General features: G+C 41.0%; 1 protein-coding gene across 1 annotated transcript in view; it reads right to left on the minus strand.

Annotated features, from left to right (window-relative positions):
- Positions 1-575: 575 nt before the first annotated feature.
- LOC135555846 (corticotropin-releasing factor receptor 1-like) overlaps positions 576-27430 on the minus strand; it is a 173353-nt gene continuing 146498 nt past the window's right edge. The window contains exons 12-14 of the mRNA XM_064988613.1: positions 21759-21897; positions 21524-21565; positions 576-9102 (exon numbers count right to left, since the gene is read on the minus strand). Coding sequence (XP_064844685.1) covers positions 8962-9102; positions 21524-21565; positions 21759-21897 — 322 coding nt within the window. The 3' untranslated portion in view covers positions 576-8961. The remainder of the gene's footprint in view (positions 9103-21523; positions 21566-21758; positions 21898-27430) is intronic.

Consider the following 27430-nt stretch of genomic DNA (forward strand, 5'->3'; position numbering starts at 1 on the left):
AAGGCTTAAAGCTAGAATCCGCAGTTGAAACAATAACAAAAGGGATATGAAGCCTCTGTTTTGGTAAAATGCTGAGGGATGGGCCTGGAGAAATGTAACCACTCTAAAATTCAGAGGTATGGAAGTAAGAACTGGCCACCCACAATATCAAAATTATGGTTTTAACCATGTTTTGAGGCTATACAGTGTTTGTTTTTATGTATGTTGTTAACAAACATTGGAGTAAGCTTATATTTTGGGTTCTGATGGGGTACGACAGTTCAATTGAGCACACGAGGCATTTATATGTTATATTCTTCAAGAATCAAAGGGTATATCATTCATTTCTAATTCCAAAAATGGCTGTAGCAACTACGGATTCCAGCTTTAAAGGTGTATGTATTGTATGGGTTTGTCAGATCAATACATGTGTTTTGCTTGTCATGCGGAAGGGATCAAAGGCTAGTCTGTAAGAATCTCTATTCATCTTCTTAATCATATGGTGACGATAACAATGAATGTACTGTGCATACAGTGACATGTATCTGCCAGTTGTCATGAGAGCACTGACAAATAAAAGGCTTAATGCCACAGAATTCTGTTGACAGTATTTATACAGCATACAGTTGAACTCGGAAGTGTACATACACCTTAGCCAAATACATGTAAACACAGTTTTTCACAATTCCCGACATTTAATCCTAGTAAAAAATCCCTGACTAAGGTCAGTTAGGATCACCACTTTATTGTGTGGATGTGAAATTTCAGAATAATAGTAGAAAGTGATTTATTTCAGCTTTTATTTCTTTCATCACATTCCCTGTGGGTCAGAAGTTTACATACACTCAATTAGTATTTGGTAGCATTGCCTTTGAGTTATTTAACTTGGGTCAAACATTTTGGGTAGCCTTCCACAAGCTTCCCACAACAAATTGGGTGAATTTTGGGCCCATTCCTCCTGACAGAGCTGGTGTAACTGAGTCAGGTTTGTTGGCCTCCTTGCTCACACATGCTTTTTCAGTTCTGCTCACATTTTCTACAGGATTGAGATCAGGGCTTTGTGAAGGCCACTCCAATACCTTGACTTTGTTGTCATTAACCTATTTTGCCACAACTTTGGAAGTTTGCATGGGGTCCATTCGGTAAACCCATTTGTGACCAAGCTACAACTTCCTGGCTGATGTCTTGAGATGCTGCTTCAATATATCCACATAATCTTCCTACCCCTTGATGCCATCTATTTTGTGAAGTGCACCAGTCCCTCCTATAGCAAATCACCCCAACAACATGATGCTGCCACCCCCTTGCTTCACGGTTGGGATGGTGTTCTTAGGCTTACAGGCCTCCCCCTTTTCCCCCCAAACATAACGATGGTCATTGTGGCCAAACAGTTATATTTTTGTTACATCAGACCAGAGGACATTAATCCAAAAAGTAAGATCTTTGTCCCCATGTGCAGTTGCAAACCGTAGTCTGGCTTTTCTATGGCGTTTTTGGAGCAGTGGCTTCTTCCTTGCTGAGTGGCCTTTCAGGTTATGTCGATACAGGACTCATTTTACTGTGGATTTAAATAATTTTGTACCTGTTTCCTCCAGCATCTTCCCAAGGTCCTTTGCTGTTATTCTAGGATTGATTTGCACTTTTCGCACCAAAGTACGTTCTCTCGGAGACAGAACGCATCTCCTTCCTGAGCGGTATGATGGCTGCTTGGTGCCATGGTGTTCATACTTGCATACTATTGTTTGTACAGATGAATGTGGTACCTTCAGACGTTTGGAAATTGCTCCCAAGGATGAACCACACTTATGGAGGTCTACAATTGTCTTGGCTGATTTATTTTGATTTTGATTTTCCCATGATGTCAAGCAAAGAGGCCCTGAGTTTGAAGGTAGGCCTTGAAATACATCCACAGGTACACCTCCATTTGACGTTAAAGACATGGCATAATTTTCAGGAATTTTCCAAGCTGTTTAAAGGCACAGTCAATTTAGTGTATGTAGACTTCTGACCCACTAATTGTGAATTTATAAGAAAAATAATCTTGTCTGTAAACAATTGTTGGAAAAATTACTTGTGTCATGCACAAAGTGGATGTCCTAACCGACTTGCCAAAACTTTTTGTTTTTTGTTAACATGACATTTTTGGAGTGGTTGAAGAATGAGATTTATTGACTCCAACCAAAGTGTATGTATTTCCGGTCTTTCTGATACATTGCCTTCAGAAAGTATTTACACCCCTTGACTTTTTCCACATTGTGTTGTGTATAAGCCTGAATATATAATTGTTTAAACTGAGACTTTGTGTCACTGGCCTACACATAATACCCCATAATGTTAAGTGGAAATATGCTTTTACAAATTCATTTAAAATGAAAAGCTGAAATGTCTTTAGTCAATAAGTATTCAACCCCTTTGCAAGTCTAAATAAATTCAGGAGTAAAAATGTTTGTAACAAGTCATATAATAGGATGCATGGATTCTGTGTACAATAACAGTGTTCATGACTTTTGAATGACTACCTCATCTCAGTACCCCACACATGTTAGGTCCCTCAGCTGAGAAGTGCATTTCAAACCCAGTTTCAGGGAGGTTTTTCAATGCCTCACAAAGAAGGGCACCTTTTGGTAGTTGGATAAACATAAAAAAAGTAGACATTGAGCATGGTGAAGTAATTAATTACACTTTGACATAAAGCACAGAGTCACTACAAAGATACAGACGTCCTTCCTAACTGATTTGCAGAGAGGAAGGAAACCGCTCAGGTAGTTCACCATGTGTGCTTGTAATTGGCTTGGACTAAAGGAGATTTTTTTGGGATAAAAGTAATCAGAATAGAGCTACTGTAAAAATGAAAACCTTTATCAGTCTGTTTTGCAACAGAAGAATTCACCTTTCAGCAGGACAATGACCTAAAACACAAGGCCAAATATACACTGAAGTTGCTTACCTCGACGACAATAAATGTTCCTGAGTGGGCTAGTTAAAATTTTGATTTAAATCGGCATGCAACTCTACGGAAATACTTGAAATTGGCTGTCTAAGCAATAATCAACAGCCAAAGGTGATTCTAACATGTATTGACTCAGGGAGTGGAATACTTACGTAATCAAGATATTAGTGTTGTATTTTTCATATTTGTCTTCCACTTTGAAATGGGATGTCACCCAGTAAAATACTACTTGAGTAAAAGTACTTGGGTTTAAGTATGACAAGTAAATACAATTTCTAAAGTATTATTAAGGATTGAAAGTACAATTAAAAGTTTGAGAAACACCTCACCGGTTCTCAACTGGCAGCTTCATTAAATAGTACCCGCAAACACCAGTCTCAATGTCAACAGTGACAGATTTTTGGGGTTTGTTAAAAAAACAAATTTTAATGCACAATTTATGTAGTAGCACTGTTCCATATATCTTGAACTCTCTCCACATATACTTTTTCTCATTAGATTGCTTTTTTAATTTTTTTTTAACAAACTATGTATGATTTCTTAACGCTTTCCAACATTGAACAAGTAGAGTCATAAACATAATAAATACACATTTTCCATGTTGGACTTTGAAAGAGGAAAGAAGAAGAATTGCAACATTATCAAACATAACAACAAAAGTGAAAAAATGACATCAAACTACGTGTCACACCTTTCATCACAAAACCTTAAGTAGACACATTGTGGACATAATTAGATTTATTTATCAATCTATAGTATAGGTCATGTGGGCCTGTGTCCTTCAATAAAAGCTATACCCTTTAAATAATGTGATAAATATAAAAGAATCTGTGTGCCTTAGACAGTTAAATAAATACAAACATTTTTGGTTCTTACACCTTCACAACAAAAGACGAACACATTGTAAATACCCGAGAAAGAACACTTACATACATCGCTGTTATCGTAACTATAACTGCATCGAGAGAAATCGGTCAAGACCCCTCTGCACAATTTAAGGAAACAAATCAAACCCAATAAACAATCAAAAAAGAGAAAGGGCGGCAGCAGACTTTCTTATTGAAATAAAGAGAGAGGGCAGCAGCAGACTTTCTTATTGATATAAAGAGAGAGGGCAGCAGCAGACTTTCCTATTGAAATAAAGAGAGAGGGCAGCAGCAGACTTTCTTATTGAAATAAAGAGAGAGGGCAGCAGCAGACTTTCCTATTGAAATAAAGAGAGAGGGCAGCAGCAGACTTTCTTATTGAAATAAAGAGAGAGGGCAGCAGCAGACTTTCCTATTGAAATAAAGAGAGAGGGCAGCAGCAGACTTTCTTATTGAAATAAAGAGAGAGGGCAGCAGCAGACATTCTTATTGAAATAAAGAGAGAGGGCAGCAGCAGACTTTCCTATTGAAATAAAGAGAGAGGGCAAGAAATAAGAACAGCCTATAGACTAGATAGATGCGCTTGTGCCTTTGGAGGATGTCCGTGACCACAACTATTTTGGTAATGACAAAGAAAAACGAGAGAACATTTGATGACACTGATGTTGCTGACAGTCAGTGGAATGACAGCTGATTACACTAATAGCATATGTGCAAATAACTGGAATTCACTCTGAAGCTGTCTGTGTACTGTATACTGGAGCCATTTTCAATGTCGGCATTATATTAAAGAAGTATGAGGACTACGACACACTTTGAGAGACATTGACTGTAAATAGAATGATAATAATACTAGTAATAATAACGGCTGCCTCAAGAAACGACTTTCCCTGGATTGACGTCAGTTAGCAAAATGAGAATTTCAAAATCGGGAGTCTGACCATGCACCTGTATACATGAAAATATTTTATTAACTAAAATATTCCTGTTTCCTGGAAAAGGAAGGAAAATAGCTGCATTGTCCATTTGCTACAAAATACTGAAATACTGCATTTCATTGAAAAAGTTTTCAATAGGATCTGGTTATTGGTTATGATGAACTGGAATATGTGTTCAAAATAGAATTACATTCAGTGTTTGGAATACAAGTCTCGGAAATCTGGTAGCAGTGATATAGAACAGGGTTCTTGTAACATTATAACAGAGAACCAACTTTGGAACTCCAGGGTAAATCATTTTGGTTAAGAGAGAACATATTTTCATGACAGAGGCAGGTACCTGGAATTGGAATGCATAACACTATCATACATTGGCAATTCCATTCCAGGCTAAACTCTAATCTCATGAATGTAATATCGTCATGCATCCTGGCTGTTGAGGAATACATGGTGTGTGTTGGAGGGCAGTAGCATCCCTGGCTGGGTGAGCGAAGAGTTCGTTTTGACATATCAACCGCCAGACATTCTCTCTCGCTCTCTCTCTCTCTCTCTCTCTCGCTCTCTTTCTTCAATTTGTTAAACAGCATGACAGGTACATAAACAATGGGATTGTGGAATAAACTGTGCTCTGTTAGATGGGGTTGGACAGTAGTTTTATCACATTTTCCCCATGAAAAATAAATCAGCCTGCCTTCAGCAGACATAGATGAAGCCACATCTGTGATTCTTGTGATCGTTTCTGTCAGCGATTAGGATACATCTGCCTGACAATACGTTCTATAACTATTACTTAAAGCGATCTGTAAACATTGCCAATGAAATCACATATTTTATTCTGACTGCTTTATGCCAATGATCAAAAGGGACCAGGAGGGAAAAAAGATACAGATCAAACAATTGTTGTTGTCTATAGACATATCTGGCAGAGGATTGGCTTTGTTTGACTTTGAAAAATAAACAGAGCAGTTTGTTTTCTTTTGGTGTTTAAATGTCAGTTAGCGCTTCAGGATGCATTTCAACTGAATACCCACTGGTCACAGAAGTCACTTCAATGTCTAGTTTTAATATTAATTTGGTTGAGTTGTCAACTAACGTGAATTCAACGTGAAATCCACCAAAAATGCCACCCTGTCATTTGATTGGGTGAGAAAAAGGCCAAAATCCCATCAATTTAAAAATCCAATCAGTTTCCCATGCTGATTAAACATCACTTTGAATTTTTGGGTTGAAATGACGATTCAACCAGTTTTTTTTAAATACTGTATATAATTGTGTTCCAAATAAACACAAAAGTCTGTATGAACAAATACAGTACTTTATGCCTTTCAAAGCCTAAAGAAAAACATCAAAACAATCCCTTTTTCTGGTCCCTGGTTGTGAAATATGGCCTGGGGGCGTGGACGCAGGAAGATGTTTTGGAGTGAGGGTCATTCACCGTTATACTTTTTTAAATGTAGATTTATCAGGGGTGCTGCAGCAACCTCAATACCCCTACTTCATGCGGCTATGCCCGGGGGAACATTTTAAGTCAAATCCCAGCAAGTCCCAGTTCCTATCCCTGCCTCTATCTATACCACAAAAGCCCTTTTCATTTAATTCTCAGTTCTTCCATTCACTCGCTCATTCATAGAGATGTTGCACAGCAGGGAACTGTGTCAGGATACAGGCTTTGGTACTATTCTCTCTTTCCTGAATTGTCCCTTGCTCTCAGCTTTCAGTCAAACTAGCTGTGACTTCCCTGCAGATAGAGCTAATTAGCAGACCACGCTAATTAGCAGACCACGTGCACGAGAGTGAGAGAGGCAGATGAGAAGTCCTTGTGGGTGAGGCCATTATAACTCTCACAGTCCTCTCACAGCTCTACTTACTGGGGTGAGCTATCTTAACAACACCAAGTAAAACTTTGGTCTTAATTGGTTTCATCCTGTGCTGTGTGGGGTAGTGTGTGGAAGCCAACTGGTTCTCTGAGCCCAGAGATTCAAGCTTCAAGCTCACAAGCTGTTTGGGAGGGCTCCCACATTAGCAAATGTACAGAACAACAAAAATAAGGGAACTTTTGGGGAGCTGATGGTTGTGAATTATTTTAGCTTTTGTACTCATAATTACAATATTTTTCAGCAAGAGAGAGGGAGAGGGGGGGATCCTACTGCAAAACATTTAAGACTGGTCCTGTCTAGACAACGTCTATCTGAAGATGCATAACTATATTCCCCTTTGCCAGAACAAACCACAAGAAGTCAGCATTCACTCACTCATCTGCCAGACAGTGTTAATCTTTTCCAAGTTACTTTGACTTATTCATGTGTCATTCAAAAATAAAAAGTTGTGCTATGTGCATGACAATATCTGATAAATGGTTTTATGTTCTGGAATTGGAATGATGATCAGATGTGTTATGGTCCTTCATAATGGGTGGTTCAATTTGGAAGGATTTGCAGAATTTAAGCAAAGTATTGTCAGTACCCACTGGGTACAGGCGTCAATTCAATGTCTATTCCATGTTGGTTCAATGTAATTTTGTTGAAATGATGTGGAAACAATGTTGATTCAACCAGTGTGTGTGCGTGCCCATTGGGTACCTTCTATGACACAATAGCAATGTAACTCATTACCTGTTTGATGGCAAGAAAGAGTTTGAAGAACAAAATGATTTAGTCTGAAGATTTAGTATAGATAGGTTTTGCGAGTTGCAGAGATGAAGCATCCAAAAACATCCACATTCCTCTCAGACCTTAACATAGCTAGTCCCAAAAAATGATATTAATAATTGGCATTTCTCCCAATCCAGCTTTCATGAACGATATACTAAAGTGGACGTTATCTTATTATTAAAGTCCTGGTCATTTTGGAATTTGAAATAAATAAAAGTGCTTTTTCTAAAGGAGTGCTTATTCGGTTGAAAATTAACACCTTTTACAACCTTAGGCAACAGAGAAAATATATTCAGTTATGTTTCATACTGTAGCCTATGATAAGTCCTCTCCATATGTGTGTGTTTATTTGCTTGAGCCTCAAGAAAACCTTATCAGGCGTGAAATGCCTTATTGATGTTAAACTGCTGCTCATCCTTCACCACCCCCCACCCCCCCACCCCCCCAGGTCTGACTATATCTAAGCCAACTTTGCGTTTGAGTCCCAAGAAAAGGCTAAAATGAAAGGGAGGAGAAGAAGTCCTCACAGTTTGAGGAGAGTTATGCTAAATACTTACTTCCTGAAAGAACTGGGCAACATAAAAACACAACTGTTTTGTCCTCTAGGTAGATTTGACAGTGTGTACCATTTTTCAGTTCATTCCCATTAGTAACAGTCTTGGATGTCACATCACTTTTTTCCCGCTTGCACAATGTCTTGGTTGTTGTTGTAAGGATAATGGGGAAGGGATCCATCTTCAATGGTGGCCTACGATTTCACATCAGAACATGGTCTCTATGAAGATAATAATTCATCCGAAAAACAGAAGGAAGGAATGGGAGAATGTTTACTAGAGACAGTAGTCTGGACAGACATGAAATGAATGGTCCATGGCGGTCATTCGCTTTATGATGCAGCGCCAGAAAGCATAGCCAGCTCAAAGTTCAAAAATTGCTCCACAGGAAATAAAAACATGCAAAGGAACAAGAATCAAATTGTTTGTGTCAATGATCTTGAACAGGTCAGTTAGTCCAACAGGGATAATGTATTTGACACGTGCCCCAGTACCATTTTCTTCCCACTTTCTGAGTATTCTTATGGACTTCAACTCCATCCATATGGACTCCAACTTCTGGATTTTGAAGAAAAAAAAAGAGAACACTGGACTTACTGACAAACATGATTTAAAAAAAAAACTGACATCAAAAGTCACCTCTCAGCTGAATCTGCTAACGCCACAGGGATTGTACCAATTCCCTGTGCTGCCTTTTGGCAAAAAGTCAGCTCTTGACATTACTTAGCTTGGCCATTGTCATCCTGACCGTCTGTAGCTTCCAGAGGGAATGCACTGAGCGAACGTACCTCAATGTATTAGCAGGCGAGAGACTACAGAGGTCACCGCACCCTGGGAGGGGCTATGTGAGGTCTGTGTTTACAGACCAAGTGTACCCTGTGTGAACCATCACGGTAGCTGTTTCCCTCGGTTGGTTTGGAGAGAAGAGGGGAAAGCGGTGCTCTGTGGGGGACATGTTGGAGGGGTGGTTGGCGGTAAGAGGTTAGACGGGGGCGTTCAGCCAAAGCAGAGTGTTGCTGGTCCTCAAACAGCCGAGGACTGCTTGATGCTGTGGAAGCTGACCCGCGTGGGCGACGTGGGGATGGACATGGCGCGCGCCACCCTAGCCCTGATTGAATGCTTGTCCTGCCAGCGGTGCCATCTCTTCCTAACTGCAGAACGCACCTGAGAGGATAGCAGAGAGAGAGAGAGAGATGGAGGAAAATAGGGAAAATTCAAATTTTGTTTGGTCTGACGGTGTAAATTGTTGACGAAAGTAACATAACAATTGTATTCACTTTCTTCACAGAAACTATATAAATCGCCAATGTCAGTTTGATTGAATACCAATTATACACTGCTCAAAAAAATTAAGGGAACACTAAAATAACACATCCTAGATATTTTTATTGAATACTTTTTTCTTTACATAGTTGAATGTGCTGACAACGAAATCACACAAAAATTATCAATGGAAATCAAATTTATCAACCCATGGAGGTCTGGACTTTGAGTCACACTCAAAATTAAAGTGGAAAACCACACTACAGGCTGATGTAATGTCCTTAAAACAAGTCAAAATGAGGCTCAGTAGTGTGTGTGGCCTCCACGTGCCTGTATGACCTCCCTACAACACCTGGGCATGCTCCTGATGAGGTGGCAGATGGTCTCCTGAGGGATCTCCTCCCAGACATGGTCTAAAGCATCCGCCAACTCCTGGACAGTCTGTGGTGCAACGTGGCGTTGGTGGATGGAGCGAGACATGATGTCCCAGATGTGCTCAATTGGATTCAGATCTGGGGAACGGGCGGGCCAGTCCATAGCGTCAATGCCTTCCTCTTGCAGAAACTGCTGACACACTCCAGCCGCATGAGGTCTAGCATTGTCTTGCATTAGGAGGAACCCAGGGCCAACTGCACCAGCATATGGTCTCACAAGGGGTCTGAGGATCTCATCTCGGTACCTAATGGCAGTCAGGCTACCTCTGGCGAGCACATGGAGGGCTGTGCGGCCCCCCAAAGAAATGCCACCCCACACCATGACTGACCCACCGCCAAACCGATCATGCTGGAGGATGTTGCAGGCAGCAGAACGTTCTCCACGGCGTCTCCAGACTGTCATGTCTTTCACATGTGCTCAGTGCGAACCTGCTTTCATCTGTGAAGAGCACAGGGCGAATTTGCCAATCTTGGTGTTCTCTGGCAAATGCCAAACGTCCTGCACGGTGTTGGGCTGTAAGCACAACCCCCAGCTGTGGACGTCGGGCCCTCATACCACCCTCATGGAGTCTGTTTCTGACCGTTTGAGCAGACACATGCACATTTGTGGCCTGCTGGAGGTCATTTTGCATGGCTCTGGCAGTGCTCCTCCTGCTCCTCCTTGCACAAAGGCGGAGGTAGCGGTCCTGCTGCTGGGTCGTTGCCCTCCTACGGCCTCCTCCACGTCTCCTGATGTACTGGCCTGTCTCCTGGTAGCACCTCCATGCTCCAGACACTACGCTGACAGACACAGCAAACCTTCTTGCCACAGCTCACATTGATGTACCATCCTGGATGAGCTGCACTACCTGAGCCACTTGTGTGGGTTGTAGACTCCGTCTCATGCTACCTCACGCTCATGCTAACACTAGAGTGAAAGCACCGCCAGCATTCAAAAGTGACCAAAACATCAGCCAGGAAGCATAGGAACTGAGGAGTGGTCTTGCTAATTGCCTATAATTTCCAACTGTTGTCTATTCCATTTGCACAACAGCATGTGAAATTTATTGTCAATCAGTGTTGCTTCCTAAGTGGACAGTTTGATTTCACAGAAGTGTGATTGACTTGGAGTTACATTATGTTGTTTAAGTGTTCCCTTTATTTTTGGGGGCAGTGTAGTTAACTGCCACGTTAAGTGAGTTTCCATTTAATTGTTTTCACCTCATTAAAATATGATCTCATTTATGCAATTTCCAAATTGTGGTAACCAAGGAGAAGTGGACAGTGTTGGGACAGTGCCATGGGATTAAAAATAAGAGGGAGGTAGAAGCTTTTAAGGCACTGAACTTCTGTCACACCATGAGGACCACCATGTTTTCTCTAATAACAAGTCAGTGACCTGACTACTTTCCTTATTTGCTTTTGGATTGTATTAACCTGATTAGAAGCCCAAACTTTGACTGGATGTATCAAAGGATAAGTGTACAGGCCCCTTTCTCACTAATGAGTGAGTTTACAAAAGGAGAAGCGGCGCTATGTTCTTTGGCTCCCTGGTTTAAGTGTGCTGAAAGACACAAAATCTAAGTTCTGGTTGTTCCCTTTCTAAACTTATATTCATGAAACGGTGTGCTCCATAGAGCTTCCATATCTTGAATAGCACTCTTTCTTCAGCAGGAAAGTGTTTATTTGATTTGTATCCACGATTCTACCAAAAGACAGGCTTTACGTAAGACGCCGATCACAGTATATTTAATTTGTTTTTTTCACCTGCTTCGAAAGAACTTGAGCAACAAGCAGCTCTATCTTTTCACTTTGTATTATGTCAAACCCTCCAGGCCCCTTTGGAACACTTCACACAGTTGGCTGCGGAATTGAAGGAAATATGTCACAGAGGATGAGGACTGTGTACAGTAGGGGTGTGAACGCAGTAAAGACACATTTGGTTATCTCTTACACTGTGGGAGTGATTCCATGGATAAAAGGAAAAAGGAATCACTTTCCCGCTCTTTTCTCAGAGACTGGAAGCCTTTCACACAAAAGAGGTTTCCGTCTAACCTTTTTATTAGAGTAAAGTACATCGGATAAAACATGTAAAGACAAGCCTGTTGGAAACAGCTAATTTGTCGACAAAACTAAATATGTGGGCAAATTCTTTGGTCTGTGAAACAGAATATGCGACATTTGCAGTAGAAAAGCTTTTATCTGCAAATATTGACACAATAACCATAATTTTGAAGTAAACTTGGATTCACACTATGCTACGTTGTGTGATCCTCCCACTGCGACTTGGCAAAGCATGCACAGATTTAATTAAGTTATGAACTTCACAGGGTGGTGAATGTGCATGGTGATGAGCTTGATGCTGCCACGTCTACTCCCGCTCCACCTCTCATTGTCGCCAATTTTCTCATTATTCTGCAAACCTGTCACCATTGTTACACGCACTGCGCCTCATGAGACACACCCAGACTCCATCACATTCCTGATTACCTCCCCTATATCAGTCACTCCCTTTGGTTCTTTCCCCAGGCTATATTGTTTTGTGTTTCATGTCTGTACGCTGCTCGTGGTTCTTGTTATATGTTCCATGATCTTTTATTCATTAAACTCACTCCCTATACTTGCTTCCCAATTTATTAGCGCTGACGATCCAGAATAGCGCCTCACCAAAGGAAGAAACAGGGATTTATTTTTTGCTTTTTTACTGGTGACGTCAGGTCCAAGGGGGGCTAATGACGCAACCAAGGATGGCTCTTTAGGCTTCCATGCCTCAACTGGCTTGATAGGTTCTCAAGCCTCGGTTGGCTCGTCAGGCTTCAATTGCCGAAGCTACAGGGGAAGCCACAGCTAGCTCGTCAGGCTTCCGTGACTCAGCTGGCTCGTCGGGATCCCATGCCTCAGCCGGCTTGACAGGTTCCCATGCCTCAGCAGAAGCGATCCTGGTCCTCGCGACCGTCCCTCTGGTTGGCGTCCTGTCGCTGGAAAAACACGCGTCAGGGAGGATGTACTGTCACGTCTACTCTCGCTCCCCCTCTCCGGCTCTTGTTGCCACCAGTTTCCTCATTATTACGCACACTTGTGCCTCATGAGACTCACCTGGACTCCATCACCTTCCTATATCTGTCACTCCCTTTGGTTCTTTCCCCAGGAGTCATTGTTTCATGTCTGTACGCTACTCGTGTTTCTTGTTTTGTTCCATGTATTAAATACAATCCCTGTACTTGCTTCCCGATTTATTAGCGTAGCCATTACAGATGCTTCTTTCCAATAACTATCAATGGTCTTATTTCGTATGGTGGTGACATGATTAGCCATGATCGGCTGCCAGTTGACAAATAAAAATGATCATGGTCTTATCCATAACCTCCTAATCTACCCTTTGTACTGTATCTGCAAACTGTTGTCTAGAGCTACGTGCCAAGACGAGCATGGGCACATTTGCTGTTTATCGCATACTGTTTGTGCCAAAACCAGCGTCAGAAATAAAACTAGGGTGGAAACGCAGAACTTCTGTTTTATTCAGTAAATGAAAAGTTATGACTGTCACGGCACACTGCTTTTTATCTGCAACAAGTCAGTTTGATGGAACTAAAGCTCTGGTGGGAAATTGTATTTTTTTTTTTAAATATGTGGATTTTAGCATATCTGGCACAAATTGGATGTAAACCTAGCTTGTGATGCAATATGGATCCATTTAAAAGAAATGCCAACCAAGGCGGAGATTGTGGAATTAGTGAATGCGTATGTGTGAAGTGAGTGAATGCGTATGACATAAAACCTTTATTTCCTGTGCTTTTCATTCTAATCATGTCTTATATCAGAGTGAGCTCAAATTTTTGGGACAGGGACTCTGTACTCCAGCACTTTGGATTTGAAATGATACGATACACAAATATCATAACCCCCCCCCCCCCAAGATGCTAACCTCCCCTGTTATTGTAATGATGAGAGGTTAGCATGTCTTGGAGGTATGATATTTGTGCGTCTAACATTCTCACTCGTTTAGGATTATCCGTAATCATGGTAGCATCCACATTAATGTAGAAGTGTTTATAAATATTTTCTGTTATTTACAATAAAAGTGACTCAGTTACACATTATTTACCATTCATTTCTATTGGGCACAAAATCATCTGAAACACTACCAAAAAAACATAAATTGCATCAAACTAATTTGTAGCGTCACAAGCTTGAAGTAGTCATTGTGTATGTAATGAATATGAGACCAAATTCGTACATTTTTACTACTTTAATACACTTAAGTGAATTTATCCCTATACGTTTGGTCCCCTAAAATTGAGGGACTATGTACAAAAAGTGCTGTAATTTCTAAATGGTTAACCAGATATGAATGAAAATACCCTAAAATTAAAGCAGACATTCTGCTCTTTAATCTCATAGACATTGAATAATTTTTCAATCGAAATTGCTGAAGTACAGGCCAAAAATAATAATAGATGTGTCACTGTCCAAATGCTTTTGGAGCTCACTGTAAACTGAGTGTACAAAACATTACGAACGCTTTCCTAATATTGAGTTGCCCGCCGTTTTGGATCAGAATAGCCTCAATTCATAGTGCTGAGGTAGTGCTGAGCGATTTGTGTTTCTTGAGATCGTTTCGGTTCCTTTGTAAAAAAAAAATATATATAAAAAAATCAGTTTTCGGTTATATTTTTTTACATTAATGGATCCAGTGGATTTGCTGACTGGTAAAACTGAACTTTTTTTTTCTTTTCCGTTCTCTGAACAGAAGTGACAATTTTGCCTGTTCTGGGAATGGTTATTTATAGATTGTAGGGAGGTTCTGAGAACGTTTTACTCTGACCACCACTTGGTTTGAATGGGATTCAATAGATGTTATGACACACTATGTTTATCAGCTTATGGGGTCCAGTGGCTTTGAAACACACTACAAAAAGACTCTGCCCGGACTATGGAATATTGAACAAATACACCATAACTACCACCACAACCCAGGTATTGCTCAGTCTCTTCACACAGGAGTTTTTACTCAGGACTACACGCTTAGATACCCAACAGATCCAATTTAAAGAGCATTTTCTCCCTGCTTCGCACAAGGTGAAGGAGAGCTGTATTAGATTGAAGTCGGCCGCGGCTGACTGGTACGGAAAAACCGGCACCTCTTTCTACTCTCTTTCCTACTGCTTGAGTAACGGCACTTCTTCGGGAATATCAGAGTAGAGAAGGCTAGTTAATAACATTTACCTGTGTGTCTGAGGTTAGTACTACTCTGGTTCTCCTTATGTGGTAAATGGTGAAAAAAAGCAGAAAAAACAAATCGGTCCTCTCTGGCTTTACTTCACAGATCGCTGATGGTTCATGATAACATATGAACACCGGCCGAACTCCACCATTTGCCCTTTGGATGTAGTTCCATGACTCCATCAAGAGCAACGAATTAGCTGCTGCTTGACATTAGCAAGCCGACAGGAGAAACGGAGGTTGATTAGCTAAGCAAACTGCCAGCACACATCTATTGAGTGGCCACTTTTGCCCTAAGTAACTGCGCCTCAATGGGAGATATCTGCCACACTAAGTGGCGTCATGCTAACATATTGTACATTGACCTCTACTCAGCATTAGTGTGTAGGCTTCATTTATTTTAGATTATACATTTTTCACATTGGTGCACTATGAATTATCTGAGTTGAATCCTGTGATAACACTGAATAAAACAATAATAGTCCCATGATGGTAGTGACTGCCCATTAATGCTTATCACTTATTAAACATGACTTATTCACTTCGCTTTAATCAAATATTTCCATTGTTGTGAATAAAACATTTGTTTTATTTGATGACTTTATTATTTAATTCCAAGTCATTTTCTCATCTCTATAGAGCTGCTGTCTGACAAAATCACTTTTTCCTTTCAATTAAGACCTAGAAATCCAGGGGAGGGGTATTCCATTCTAATTAGTGACCTTAATTCACCAATCAAGCATAAGGGTGGAGCAAAATCCCACAGACACTCGGCCCTCCACTTGATGTAGCTTATGGCCTGTTGGAAACTATATCTCCCTACTACCCTCATACTCAACTCTGGACCTCAAAGCCAGTTCCACTGCATTTTATTTTATTGTTCCCCTCTAATCAGTGACTGATTTAGACCTGGGACACCAGGTGTGTGCATCTCATTATCCGATAGAACAGAAAACCAGCAGGTGCCGGACCTCGTATGGTAAGAGTTGAGTACCCCTGTCCTACTCAATGGCACAGTTCAGGCTGGATCTGATTTATCTCTAGAGAAACTGTGCAATGTGCGCACAGAAAAAAAACCGGAACAAAATACAATTCAAATAAGTCAATTGGTTGTTTTAAAAAATGAAAAAGAACCAACATTTCGGTTAACACTCAACACTATCATCAGGGCAAGGACTCTACAAGATTTTGAAAGCGTTCCACAGGGATGCTGGCCTATGTTGACTCCAATGCTTCCCACAGTTGTCAAGTTAGCTGGATGTCCTTTGGGTGGTGGACCATTCTTCATATACACGGGAAACTGCTGAGCGTGAAAAACCCAGCTGTGTTGCAGTACTTGACACAAACCTGTGCGCCTGGCACCTATTACCATACCCCTTTCAAAGGCACTTAAATATTTTGTCTTGCCTATTCACACTCTGAATGGCACATATACATAATCCATGTCTCATTTGTCTCAATGTTTAACAATCCTTCTTTAACCTGTCTCCTCCCCTTCATCTACGCAGATTGAGGTGGATTTAACAAGTGGCATCAATACTGGATCATAGCTTTCACTTGGATTATTTCCCCTGGTCAGTCTGTCATGGAAAGAGCAGGTGTTCATAATATTTTGTACACTCAATGTTTGTGATAACCTACAGTATTTTACTGAATGAAAATGATTCATGATGTGTTAGTCCAGCCTCATAGAATGGGTCGCAGCATCTGTGTGATGCCTCAAAAAGCATCTGGTTTCAAAAATTAAAATGACTTCTTGTATTTTAACAGCAACAGTTCCACCCTAGAAAGATATATATGTAAGAGTGTTTTTAATGGAGAAAAATAAACATGAATAGCTATTTATATGGTTATTTCATTGTTATTTGTTTATATTGCAATTGTTCTAGGCATAAGGCCAATGAAATGAACTGATATCTACAGTTGAAGTCAGAGGTTTGCATATACCTTAGCCAAATATGTTTAAACTCTTTTATTTTTTTATTTTTTATTTTTTACAATTCCTGACATTTAATCCTAGTAAAAATCCCTGTCTTAGGGCAGTTAGGATCTCCACTTTATTTGAAGAATGTGAACTGTCAGAATAATAGTAGAGATAATGATGTATTATAGCTTTCATTTCTTTCAGCACATTCCCAGTGGGCCAGAAGTTTACAAACACTGAATTAGTATTTAGTAGCATTGCCTTTAAATTGTTTAGCTGGGGTCAAACATTTCAGGTAGCCTTCCACAAGCTTCCCGCAATAAGTTGGGTAAATTTTGGCCCATTTTTCCTGACAAAGCTGGTGTAACTGAATCAGGATTGTAGGCATCCTTGCTTGCATGCACTTTTTCAGTTCTGCCCACGAATTTCCTATAGGATTGTGGTCAGGGCTTTGTGATGGCCACTCCAATACCTTGACTTTGTTGTCCTTAAGCCATTTTGCCACAACTTTTGAAGTATGCTTGGAATGTCCATTTGTGACCAAGCTTTAACTTCCTGACTGATGTCTTGAGATGTTGCTTCAATATATCCACATAATTTTCCTGCCTCATGATGCCATCTATTTTGTGAAGTACACCAGTCCCTCCTGCAGCAAAGCACCCCCACAACATGATGCTGCCACCCCCGTGCTTCACGGTTGGGATGTTGTTCTTCAGCTTGCAAGCCTCCCCCTTTTCCTCCAAACATAACAATGGTCATCATGGCCAAACAGCTCTATTTTTGTTTCATCAGACCAGAGGACATTTCTCCAAAAAGTACAATCTTTGTCCCTATGTGCAGTTGCAAACTGTAGTCTGTTTTTTTTATGAAAGCAGTGGCTTCTTCCTTGCTGAGCAACCTTTCAGGTTATGTCAATATAGGACTCATTTTACTGTGGATATAGATACTTTTGTACCTGACATAATTTTCTGGAATTTTCCAAGCTCTTTAAAGGCAGTCAACTTAGTGTATGTAAACTTCTGACACACTGGAATTGTGATACAGTGAAATAATCTGTCTGTAAACAGTTGTTGAAAACATTACTTGTGTAATGTACAAAGTAGATGTCCTAACCGACTTGCAAAACTATAGTTTGTTAAGAAATTTGTGGAGTGGTTGAAAAACGAGTTTTAATGACTCCAACCTAAGTGTATGTAAACTTCTGACTTCAACTGTTCGTATAGTTGCATGTTTTCATAAGCTTGGGTTCCAGGAAAACAGAATTTCTCATTTGGGTTCCAGGCTGAAAAGGTCTAAGAACCCTGTGTTAGTCTAATAACAGTATGCAGCTTTGATGTAGCGATTTGCACTACACTATAATTATTCACTGGTTATTGTAGGTGAATGTCAGATCTACTCAAATGTGAGTTTCACATTTATTTCCATAAGGTTGGAGGTGATTACTGTAGTATAGGCTAGGCTGGGAGTTTGGCCTGCTCTTTTTCTTGTGCGTGGGTGTGAAAATGTAACTGGCCTATTGTCCTGACAGGTTTGACAATCTTATACACAGCCTGCCATGAGTGTGAAATCATTAACATTTCAAAATAGCTAAGGCAATTGTGTAAGGCTAAAGAGTCGCCAGAGAAATTAAGGTTTGAAAAACCACAGAAAATCACAGGATTCCAAGTGTGACATTTCCATTTAGTTTTGAAACACTTGATGATATTTCCCGTGGATTTTCACGTGTGATCACGTAACCTTTCACATGTAGAATCATGTGTTGTAGGAACATTTGTTTTTAGTTTCACACTGGTTGTGGAAACAAATCCATATGCTTTCTGACCGGTAGAACTGAACGTTTATTAAGAGCGTTTTGCCTGTTCTGGGGACGTTTATTTATAGGTTGTAGGGAGGTTCTGAGAATGTTTTACTCTGACCACCACTTGGTTTTCATGGGATTCAATACATGACATTCAATTCAATAGGTTAATCAGCTTGTGGAGTCCAGTGGCTTTGAAACACACTACAAAAAGACATCCGTCCGGAATATTGTACAAATACACCATAGCTATCACTACAATTCAGCTATTGCTCAGTCTTTTCACACAGGAGTTTTTACTCAGGACCACATGCGTAGATACCCAGCAGATCCAATTTAAAGAGCATTTTCTCCCTGCTAGTGAGGTTAGCACAAGGTGAGTGAATCTTTGTTTTGGCTAGGTTTTCCCCTTGCAGCATGCTTTAAGTCTGTCATTAGAGTCAGAGTTGTGTGTATTGCTTCAAGGGGTCTCCCAGCAGCATAGGAGTTATTAAAAGAAGGTTCTGGAGAGGAGAGAAGGTTAAAACCCTGCTGTTCATCATGATTTCAGTGCAATTGGTTAGCGTTAATATCAGTTCGGTCATTAACCGAGCTTGCACTGTAAGTGTGAAGGAGAGCTGTATTAGATTGAAGTTGGCAGCGGCTGACTGGTACGGAAAAGCGGCACCTCTTTCTACTCTCTTTCCTACTGCTTGAGTAACGGCACTTCTTCTAGAATATCAGAGTAGAGAAGGCTAGTTAATAACATTTACCTGTGTGTCTGAGGTTAGTACTACTCTGGTTCTCTTTATGTGGTAAACGGTGAAAAAAAGCAGAAAAAAAAACAATCGGTCCTCTCTGGCTTTACTTCACAGATCACTGATGGTTCATGATAACATATGAACAACCGCCAAACTCCACCATTTGCCCTTTGGATGTAGTCCCATGATTCCATCAAGAGCAACGAATTAGCTTCTGCTTGACATTAGCAAGCCGACAGGAGAAACGGAGGTTGATTAGCTAAGCAAACTGCCAGCACACGTCTATTGAGTGGCCACTTTTGCCCTAAGTAACTGCACCTCAGTGGGAGATATCTGCCACACTAAGTGGCGTCATGCTAACATACTGTACATTGACCTCTTTTCAGCATTAGTGTAGAGGCTTCACTTCATCCTTCAGGACTCTCCTTGTAATGAGGTAAAATAAATGCATTTATAAACCAAAATACACGGATGAGTTATCCAGGAGACATGACCCGGATAGCCTCCTGTTGAGACAGAATGCTCCAGGGAGAATGGGATACCTGAGGAGGTAACTGCAATGTTTACATCAAGCTGTGTAGCAAGAGTACTTTCACAGCTCTCCCAAGGGTTTTTCAGGTTTTAGGGCAAGCAATTTTTTGTAACTCCAGACAGATTTAGGTTTCTCACCGGTTAATATTTTATGACAAATCCATTTCGGCATCCTATTCCTTATATAGTGTACTACCTCATACCATGGTACCATGCAGCCTCTGACATGGGGTGTGTATACAGTGGGGCAAAAAAAGTAGTTAGTCAGCCACCAATTGTGCAAGTTCTCCCACTTAGAAAGATGAGAGAGGCCTGTAATTTCCATCATAGGTACACTTCAAGTATGACAGACAAAATGAGAAAAAAAATCCAGAAAATCACATTGAAGGATTTTTAATGAATTTATTTGCAAATTATGGTAGAAAATAAGTATTTGGCCACCTACAAACAAGCAAGATTTCTGTCTCTCTCTGTTTGAACTTGTTATCAGTATAAAAGACACCTGTCCACAACCTCAAACAGTCACACTCCAAACTCCACTATGGCCAAGACCAAAGAGCTGTCAAAGGACACCAGAAACAAAATTGTAGACCTGCACCAGGCTGGGAAGACTGAATCTGCAATAGTTAAGCAGCTTGGTTTGAAGAAATCAACTGTGGGAGCAATGAAAGTCATACAAGACCACTGATAATCTCCCTCGATCTGGGGCTCCACGCAAGATCTCACCTCGTGGGGTCAAAATGATCACAAGAACGGTGAGCAAAAATCCCTGAACCACACGGGGGGACCTAGTGAATGACCTGCAGAGAGCTGGGACCAAAGTAACAAAGCCTACCATCAGCGAGGGCATTGAAGATGAAACGTGGCTGGGTCTTTCAGCATGACAATGATCCCAAACACAACACCCGGACAATGAAGGAGTGGCTGCGTAAGAAGCATTTCAAGGTCCTGGAGTGGTCTAGCCAGTCTCCAGATCTCAACTTCATAGAACATCTTTGGAGGGAGTTGAAAGTCTGTGTTACCCAGCAACAGCCCCAAAACATCACTGCTCTAGAGGAGATCTGCATGGAGGAATGGGCCAAAATACCAGCAACAGTGTGTGAAAACCTTGTGAAGACTTACAGAAAACGTTTGACCTCTGTCATTGCCAACAAAGGGTATATAACAAAGTATTTAGATAAACTTTTGTTATTGACCAAATACTTATTTTCCACCAAAATTTCGAATAAAATCATAAAAAATCCTACAATGTGATTTTCTGGATACTTTTTCTCATTTTGTCTGTCATAGTTGAAGTGTACCTATGATGAAAATTACAGGCTACTCTCATCTTTTTAAGTGGGAGAACTTGCACAATTGGTGGCTGACTAACTACTTTTTTGCCCCACTGCATATGTGTTGGGCCAGGGTGAAGCTCATTGTGATCCTATTAATTATGCTGTCCAGTGGTGGAAATCTGCATGTCCAATGTAACCCTGCTGCTTGCCTTGCATTTTAGACGACACAGTACATTTTTAGGACATTTTTAGCTTTGCATGAAATGGTGCCAAGTGGACATGTTTCTAATAGTCCTGGGAGGAATGAGAGTAGGGTTGGAGGGAGGGATAGTGGGAGGGAGGGATTTGAAAGGAAAACGCATTACGGGTACAGTGTGAGCGGTGGGGGATCATGGGACGAACATGAATCTGCTTACCTCGCTGTTCAGGAAGCAATAAAACACTGACACGAAAAAGCCCTGGAGAACAGAGACAAAGGGAAAGATGGTGAGAGAAGAGAGAGAGTGTTAAACATTGAAGATAGGATGAGCAGCACTACATTGTACTGTAGCCTACATCTATTTTTTAGTGACACGTTATATGCTTCAGAATGTTTACAGCGTCAAACAAGTTCTTAAACCCTCTAACACTTTTCATTTGGCCTGGGCATACCTGAAAAGACTCCAGGATGGAGTTGAAGTAGATGAAGACTATTTGGGCGACCTCATCCTCCCCTCCCGGGTTGACGAAAAATAGCATGTAGGTGATGCCTAGGAGAGGCAGCAGCACCAGAGTGGCCTTCACTGCTTTCCTGATGGACACACAGTAACACAAGAGTCATATTATTAAATAAAGACCTGGCCGCCAACTAGAGAGTCAATTAGACACAGACACAGATCCATACTAAAACAAAAATAGGTACCTAAAATAGACCTGCCAGACAACTAGTGGGCCAATACTAATTTGCTAATGGCTGCCAAGTGTTTTTTTTGTCCTGTTCTGTGATTTTATGGTTCATGACAGCACTCACAATACTGTCGTGTGTCGTTTGGATTCATGGTGTCGACATATCTTTAAGGGTAGTGATAATGTTTGTCAAGTTCTTACAATACTTTGATTCCACACTGGGTCTGGGGTTACATATACAAACCATGGCAGCAGTTTCCAGTTAACATGCATACTGAATTACCTCACACTCCTTACAGTACTATAACAGGTAGATGAATAACTCCCAATTTGAATTGCTCTGTTAATATATTTATGTTCTTAAACTTGCTGAGTCAGTGGCTGTGTGTTTGTTTCTGTGTGTATGTGTGTGTGTTTGTGTCCGTGTTTGTGTGTGTGCGTGCATGGCATTTATGCCATGTGAATGCCTGTTCGCTTGCGTATGTGTCATCCTCGGCCGCCCCATGGCGCTCTCACACCTGTGAATGAGTGAGTGGCAGCTGTGCCCATCACTTCCACGCAGAGACCCCCGATGTCAGCTGCTGAAACTGTTACCCAGCGCTGTCAGAGCTAGCATGTTGCCGTACTGCCCTCTCGTCTACACTGACAAATTGAGCACAAAATGAATGTACAATTTCAATTTCTGACATGTCCTAAAGTCATGTGACACGGACACATTCTTTCAATTCACCCATTTCCCAGTGGAAGTGCATTGCTGTGGTGCATACCAGCTATACGGCCCACCAAGGGGTTAATGTATGAGGACAAGGTCATGTTCTAGGTCATACTGGCCTCTCATCCATCAGCATATTATTAATCATCAGTGAAGTGCTGACCAGCAGAGTCCAATAGAGGAGCACTAGCTGAGGCTCAATGGCGCGAGACCCACAAAATGGCACCCTATTCCCTACATAGTGCACTACTTTTGACCAGGACCAGGCCCTGGTTAAAAGTGGTGCACTGTATAGATAATAAGGTGCCATTTGGGACGCAACTAAAAGCTGACTGTAGGGTAACGAACGTAGCCTTTATAACCACATTAGTGAAGCCAAATTGAATTTGCTCAATAAGATGTTTGATTGACAAATGACTCCATTAGAATAACAATAATGAGATATTTGCTTGGCTACTTTCCAGTCAGATTACCCCATGCAGCGTCTGCCACTCTGGTTTCATTATCCAAGGAATCAGTCAAACTGTCTGATTTTACTGTTCCAAAAAAAGGTTTGAAAATTATTACGGCTTGTGAATAGTCAGCATGGTGTGTTATGTTAGCTGGTTACAGTAGCTGTGAAGGGTGCCAGGGTTTCTGAAGATACAGCTACACACGGGCATGGGCACGCACACACGCGGAACACACGCACACAGTCTCCCACCCCACCTGGTTCCATACAAAAATAAATTATTACAATTCAACCAGACAGGTATCGATCATTATGTTTCTTCCAACGAGGCCATTGATGTTTCCTGGGCGTGTATTAATTAACAGCATATTGATGACTACTGACCCTGGATGCATCCAAAATGGCACCCTAATCCCTACAGTGCCTATAGAAAGTCTACACCCCCTTGGACTTTTTTTCACATTTTGTTGTGCATTCAGACCCTTTTTTTAGGCAAGCCTAAATAAGTTCAGAAGTAAGATTTCGCTTAACAAATAATATAATAAGTTCTATGGACTAATAGGGGTTGATATTATTTTTTTATGACCACCCCTTCCTCTGTCCCCCATACATTCAGCATCTGTAATGTCCCTTAGTCAAGTGTTATATTTCAAGCACCTATTCAACTACAAAGACCAGGGAGCTTTTCAAAAGCCTCATAAATAAGGGCAGTGATTGGTAAATGGGTAACAATAACAAATTACATATTCAATATCCTTAAGCATGGTCAAGTTAATAATTATGCTGTGGATGATGTATTAAACCTCACAGACACATTAAAGATGCAGTCATCCTTCTGCACTGAAATGCAGGACAAGAAGGAAACTGCCAAGGGATGTCACCACGTGGCCATTGGTGATGTTAAAACAGCTGCAAAGTTCAATGGCTGTATTGGGAGAAAACGGAGGATGGATCAACAACATTGTAGCGACTCCACAATACTGACCTAAATGACAGAGTGAAAAGAAGAATTCAAATACACAAAACATGCATACAGTATGTATGCAACAAAGCATCAAAGTCATACCAACAACAAAAAAAAACATGGCAAAGGAATACACTTTTGGCCTCAATGCAAAGCCTTATGTTTGCAGAAAATCCAATACAACACATCACTGAATAACTTCCTCCTTATTTCTAAGCATGGCTGCATCATGGTATGGGTATGCTTGACATCGGCAAAGACTGGGATGGAGCTAAGCAACACATCCTAGAGGAACACCTGCTTCAGTCTGCTTTCCACCAGACACTGGGAGAGGAGTTCACCTTTCAGCAGGACAATAACCTACAACACAAAGTCAAATCTACACGAGTTGCTTACCAAGAAGACAGTGAATGTTCCTTAGTGGTCAAGTTACAGTTTTGACTTAAATCTGCTTAAAAATCTATGCCAATACCTTAAAATTGCTGTCTAGCCATGACCCCCAACAAATACAGTAAAATCAAATTGTATTTGTCACATACACATGGTTAGCAGATGTTAATGCGAGTGTAGCGAAATGCCTGTGCTTCTAGTTCCGACAGTGCAGTAATATAACAATGTTCCAAGTAATCTAACAATACCCCAACAACTACCTAATACACACAAATCTAAAGGGGCGAATGGGAATATGTACATGTAAATATATGTATGAGTATATCAAACTTTTTTTATATACTCAGAGGACCATTATTAGCATGTTTTAGCCACTCCTATATAAACGTTAGATTATCAGAACATGCAACAAGGAGGTCTGATTTCATTATTACTGAAATAGGATCCAAGTGGTGTGTATATATAAAGATACATATATATAAAGATCGAGGCCTCTTACACTTTAGTGTTGTGATGCAAAAATTTGAGCTAAATGCTTGGCGCATAGAATTAAAAAGATATTGTCAGACATTATTCATCCTAATCAGACAGGTATTTTACAGGGACGATACATTGGAGATAATATAAGACAAGAACTGGAAAAAATTAAATACTATGGAATTTCAGGGAAACCAGTCTTGGTTTTCATAGCTGATTTTGAAAAGGTTTTATTTATCATTATTTTTATTTCTTTATTTTTTTACCCCCCAATTTCATGGTATCCAGTTGTTGTAGTAGCTATGATCTTGTCTCATCGCTAAAACTCCTGTACAGGCTCGGGAGAGACGAAGGTTGAAAGTCATGCGTCCTCTGATACACAACCCAACCAGCCATACTGCTTCTTAACACAGCGCGCATCCAACCCGGAAGCCAGCCGCACCAATGTGTTGGAGGATACACCGTGCAACCTTGGCTAGCGCGCACTGCGCCCGGCCCGCCACAGGAGTCGCTGGTGCGCGATGAGACAAGGACATCCCTACCGACCAAGCCCTCCCTAACCTGGACAACGGTCACGGCCGGTTACAACAGAGCCTGGGGCGCGAACCCAGGGACTGTGATGGCACAGCTGGCGCTGCAGTACAGCACCCTTAACCACTGCGCCACCCGGGCCATTTGAAAAGGTTTTTGATAAAGTACGACTGGAGTTTATATATAAATGCCAAGAATACTTACATTTTGGAGAAACTCTTGAAGGTATGTATAGTATCCCTAGGTGTAAAATAGTAAATAATGGCTACATCTCAAACTTTTAAACTGTCAAGAGGGGGTTAAACAAGGTTGTCCACAACTGACACGTCTATTTATTATTGCCATCGAAATGTTATCTGTTAAAATTAGATCAAACAATAAATTAAGTGATGAGAAATCTGTGGCTTAAAAACAAAGTTGTCATTGTACGCTGATGATTCATGATTTCTTTTAAAACCACAATTAGAATCCATCCACAGTCTCATAGATGATCTAGATATTTTTTCTAACCTCTGGATTAAAACCAAATTATGATGTGAATGGTATTACGTATTGGATCAGTCAACTTTTACATGTAGTTTACCAATAATATGGTCTGACGGGAATGTGAACATACTCGGTATAAAAATCCTGAAAGAAAGAAATGATCTCACTCCAATACATTTTTATAGAAATTAAGCCAAAATAGAGAAGCTCTTGCTACCATGGAAAGGAGAAAACCTGTCTATTTGTGGAAAAACCACCCTGATTAACTCTTAAGTCATATCACAGTTTACCTATTTGCTTATGGTTTTGCCTATTCCTAGTGACCTGCTTTTTAAATCATAAACCCAGCAAATAAAGATATGTCCCCTCACTGTCAACTGCGTTTATTTTCAGCAAACTTAACGTGTAAATGGGGGGGGGGGGTCAAAGTAACAGTCAGTATCTGGTGTGGCCACCAGCAGCATTAAGTACTGCAGTGCATCTCCTCCTATTGGACTGCACCAGATTTGCCAGTTCTTGCTGTGAGATGTTGCCCCACTCTTCCACCAAGGCACCTGCAAGTTCCCGAATATTTCTGGGGGAATGGCATTAGCCCTCACACCTCCAATCCAACAGGTTCCAGAAGTGCTCAATGGGACTGAGATCCATGCTCGTTGCTGGCCATGCAGAACACTGACATTCCTGTCTTGCAGGAAATCCCACACAGAATGAGCAGTATGGCTGGTGGCATTGTCATGCTGGAGGGTCATGTCAGGATGAGCCTGCAGGAAGGGTACCACATGAGTGAGGAGGATGTCTTCCCTGTAATCCACAGTGGACTGAACAAGCTCAGTCCGATGATGCTGTGACACACCACCCCAGACCATGACGGACCATCCACCTCCAAATCGATCCCACTCCAGAGTACAGGCCTCGGTGTAACGCTCATTCCTTCGATGATAAAAGCGATCCTGACCATCACCCCTTCTGAGACAAAACCACACTTTTTACAGTCCTGTCTGATGGTGGGTTTGTGCCCATAGGCAACATTGTTGCCGCACTGTGATGTCTGTGTCGGGCAGTTGTTGTTGCCATCCTGTAGCTGTCTGTTACGGATACAGTTACATCCTGTGTGTGTGTTTCTTTTCTCTCCTTCTCCCCTCACAGTGAAAATCATCACTCCCCAATCAGTCAACAATCAATCATCAACAAGACACACCTCCTCCTATTTCCTAACCTATCAAGTTCCTTCTCCATGGTTTCTCCATCATTTGTTTGTTCTAGAGCTCAATCTCTCTGTAAATGCCATGTCTGACAGTCTTTTTTTGAGCACTTTGATGGAGTAGTTATTGTGCCCATGGGCATTCCTAGGTGAACTTTGTTAAATACACTAGTTAGAACGGGCTGTATTTTTGGTTAGTTAGTTAGTTGTTGTTGCCATCCTGTCC

This window comes from Oncorhynchus masou, chromosome 15 (genome assembly GCF_036934945.1).
Source record: "Oncorhynchus masou masou isolate Uvic2021 chromosome 15, UVic_Omas_1.1, whole genome shotgun sequence".
Taxonomy (NCBI): Eukaryota; Metazoa; Chordata; class Actinopteri; order Salmoniformes; family Salmonidae; genus Oncorhynchus; species Oncorhynchus masou.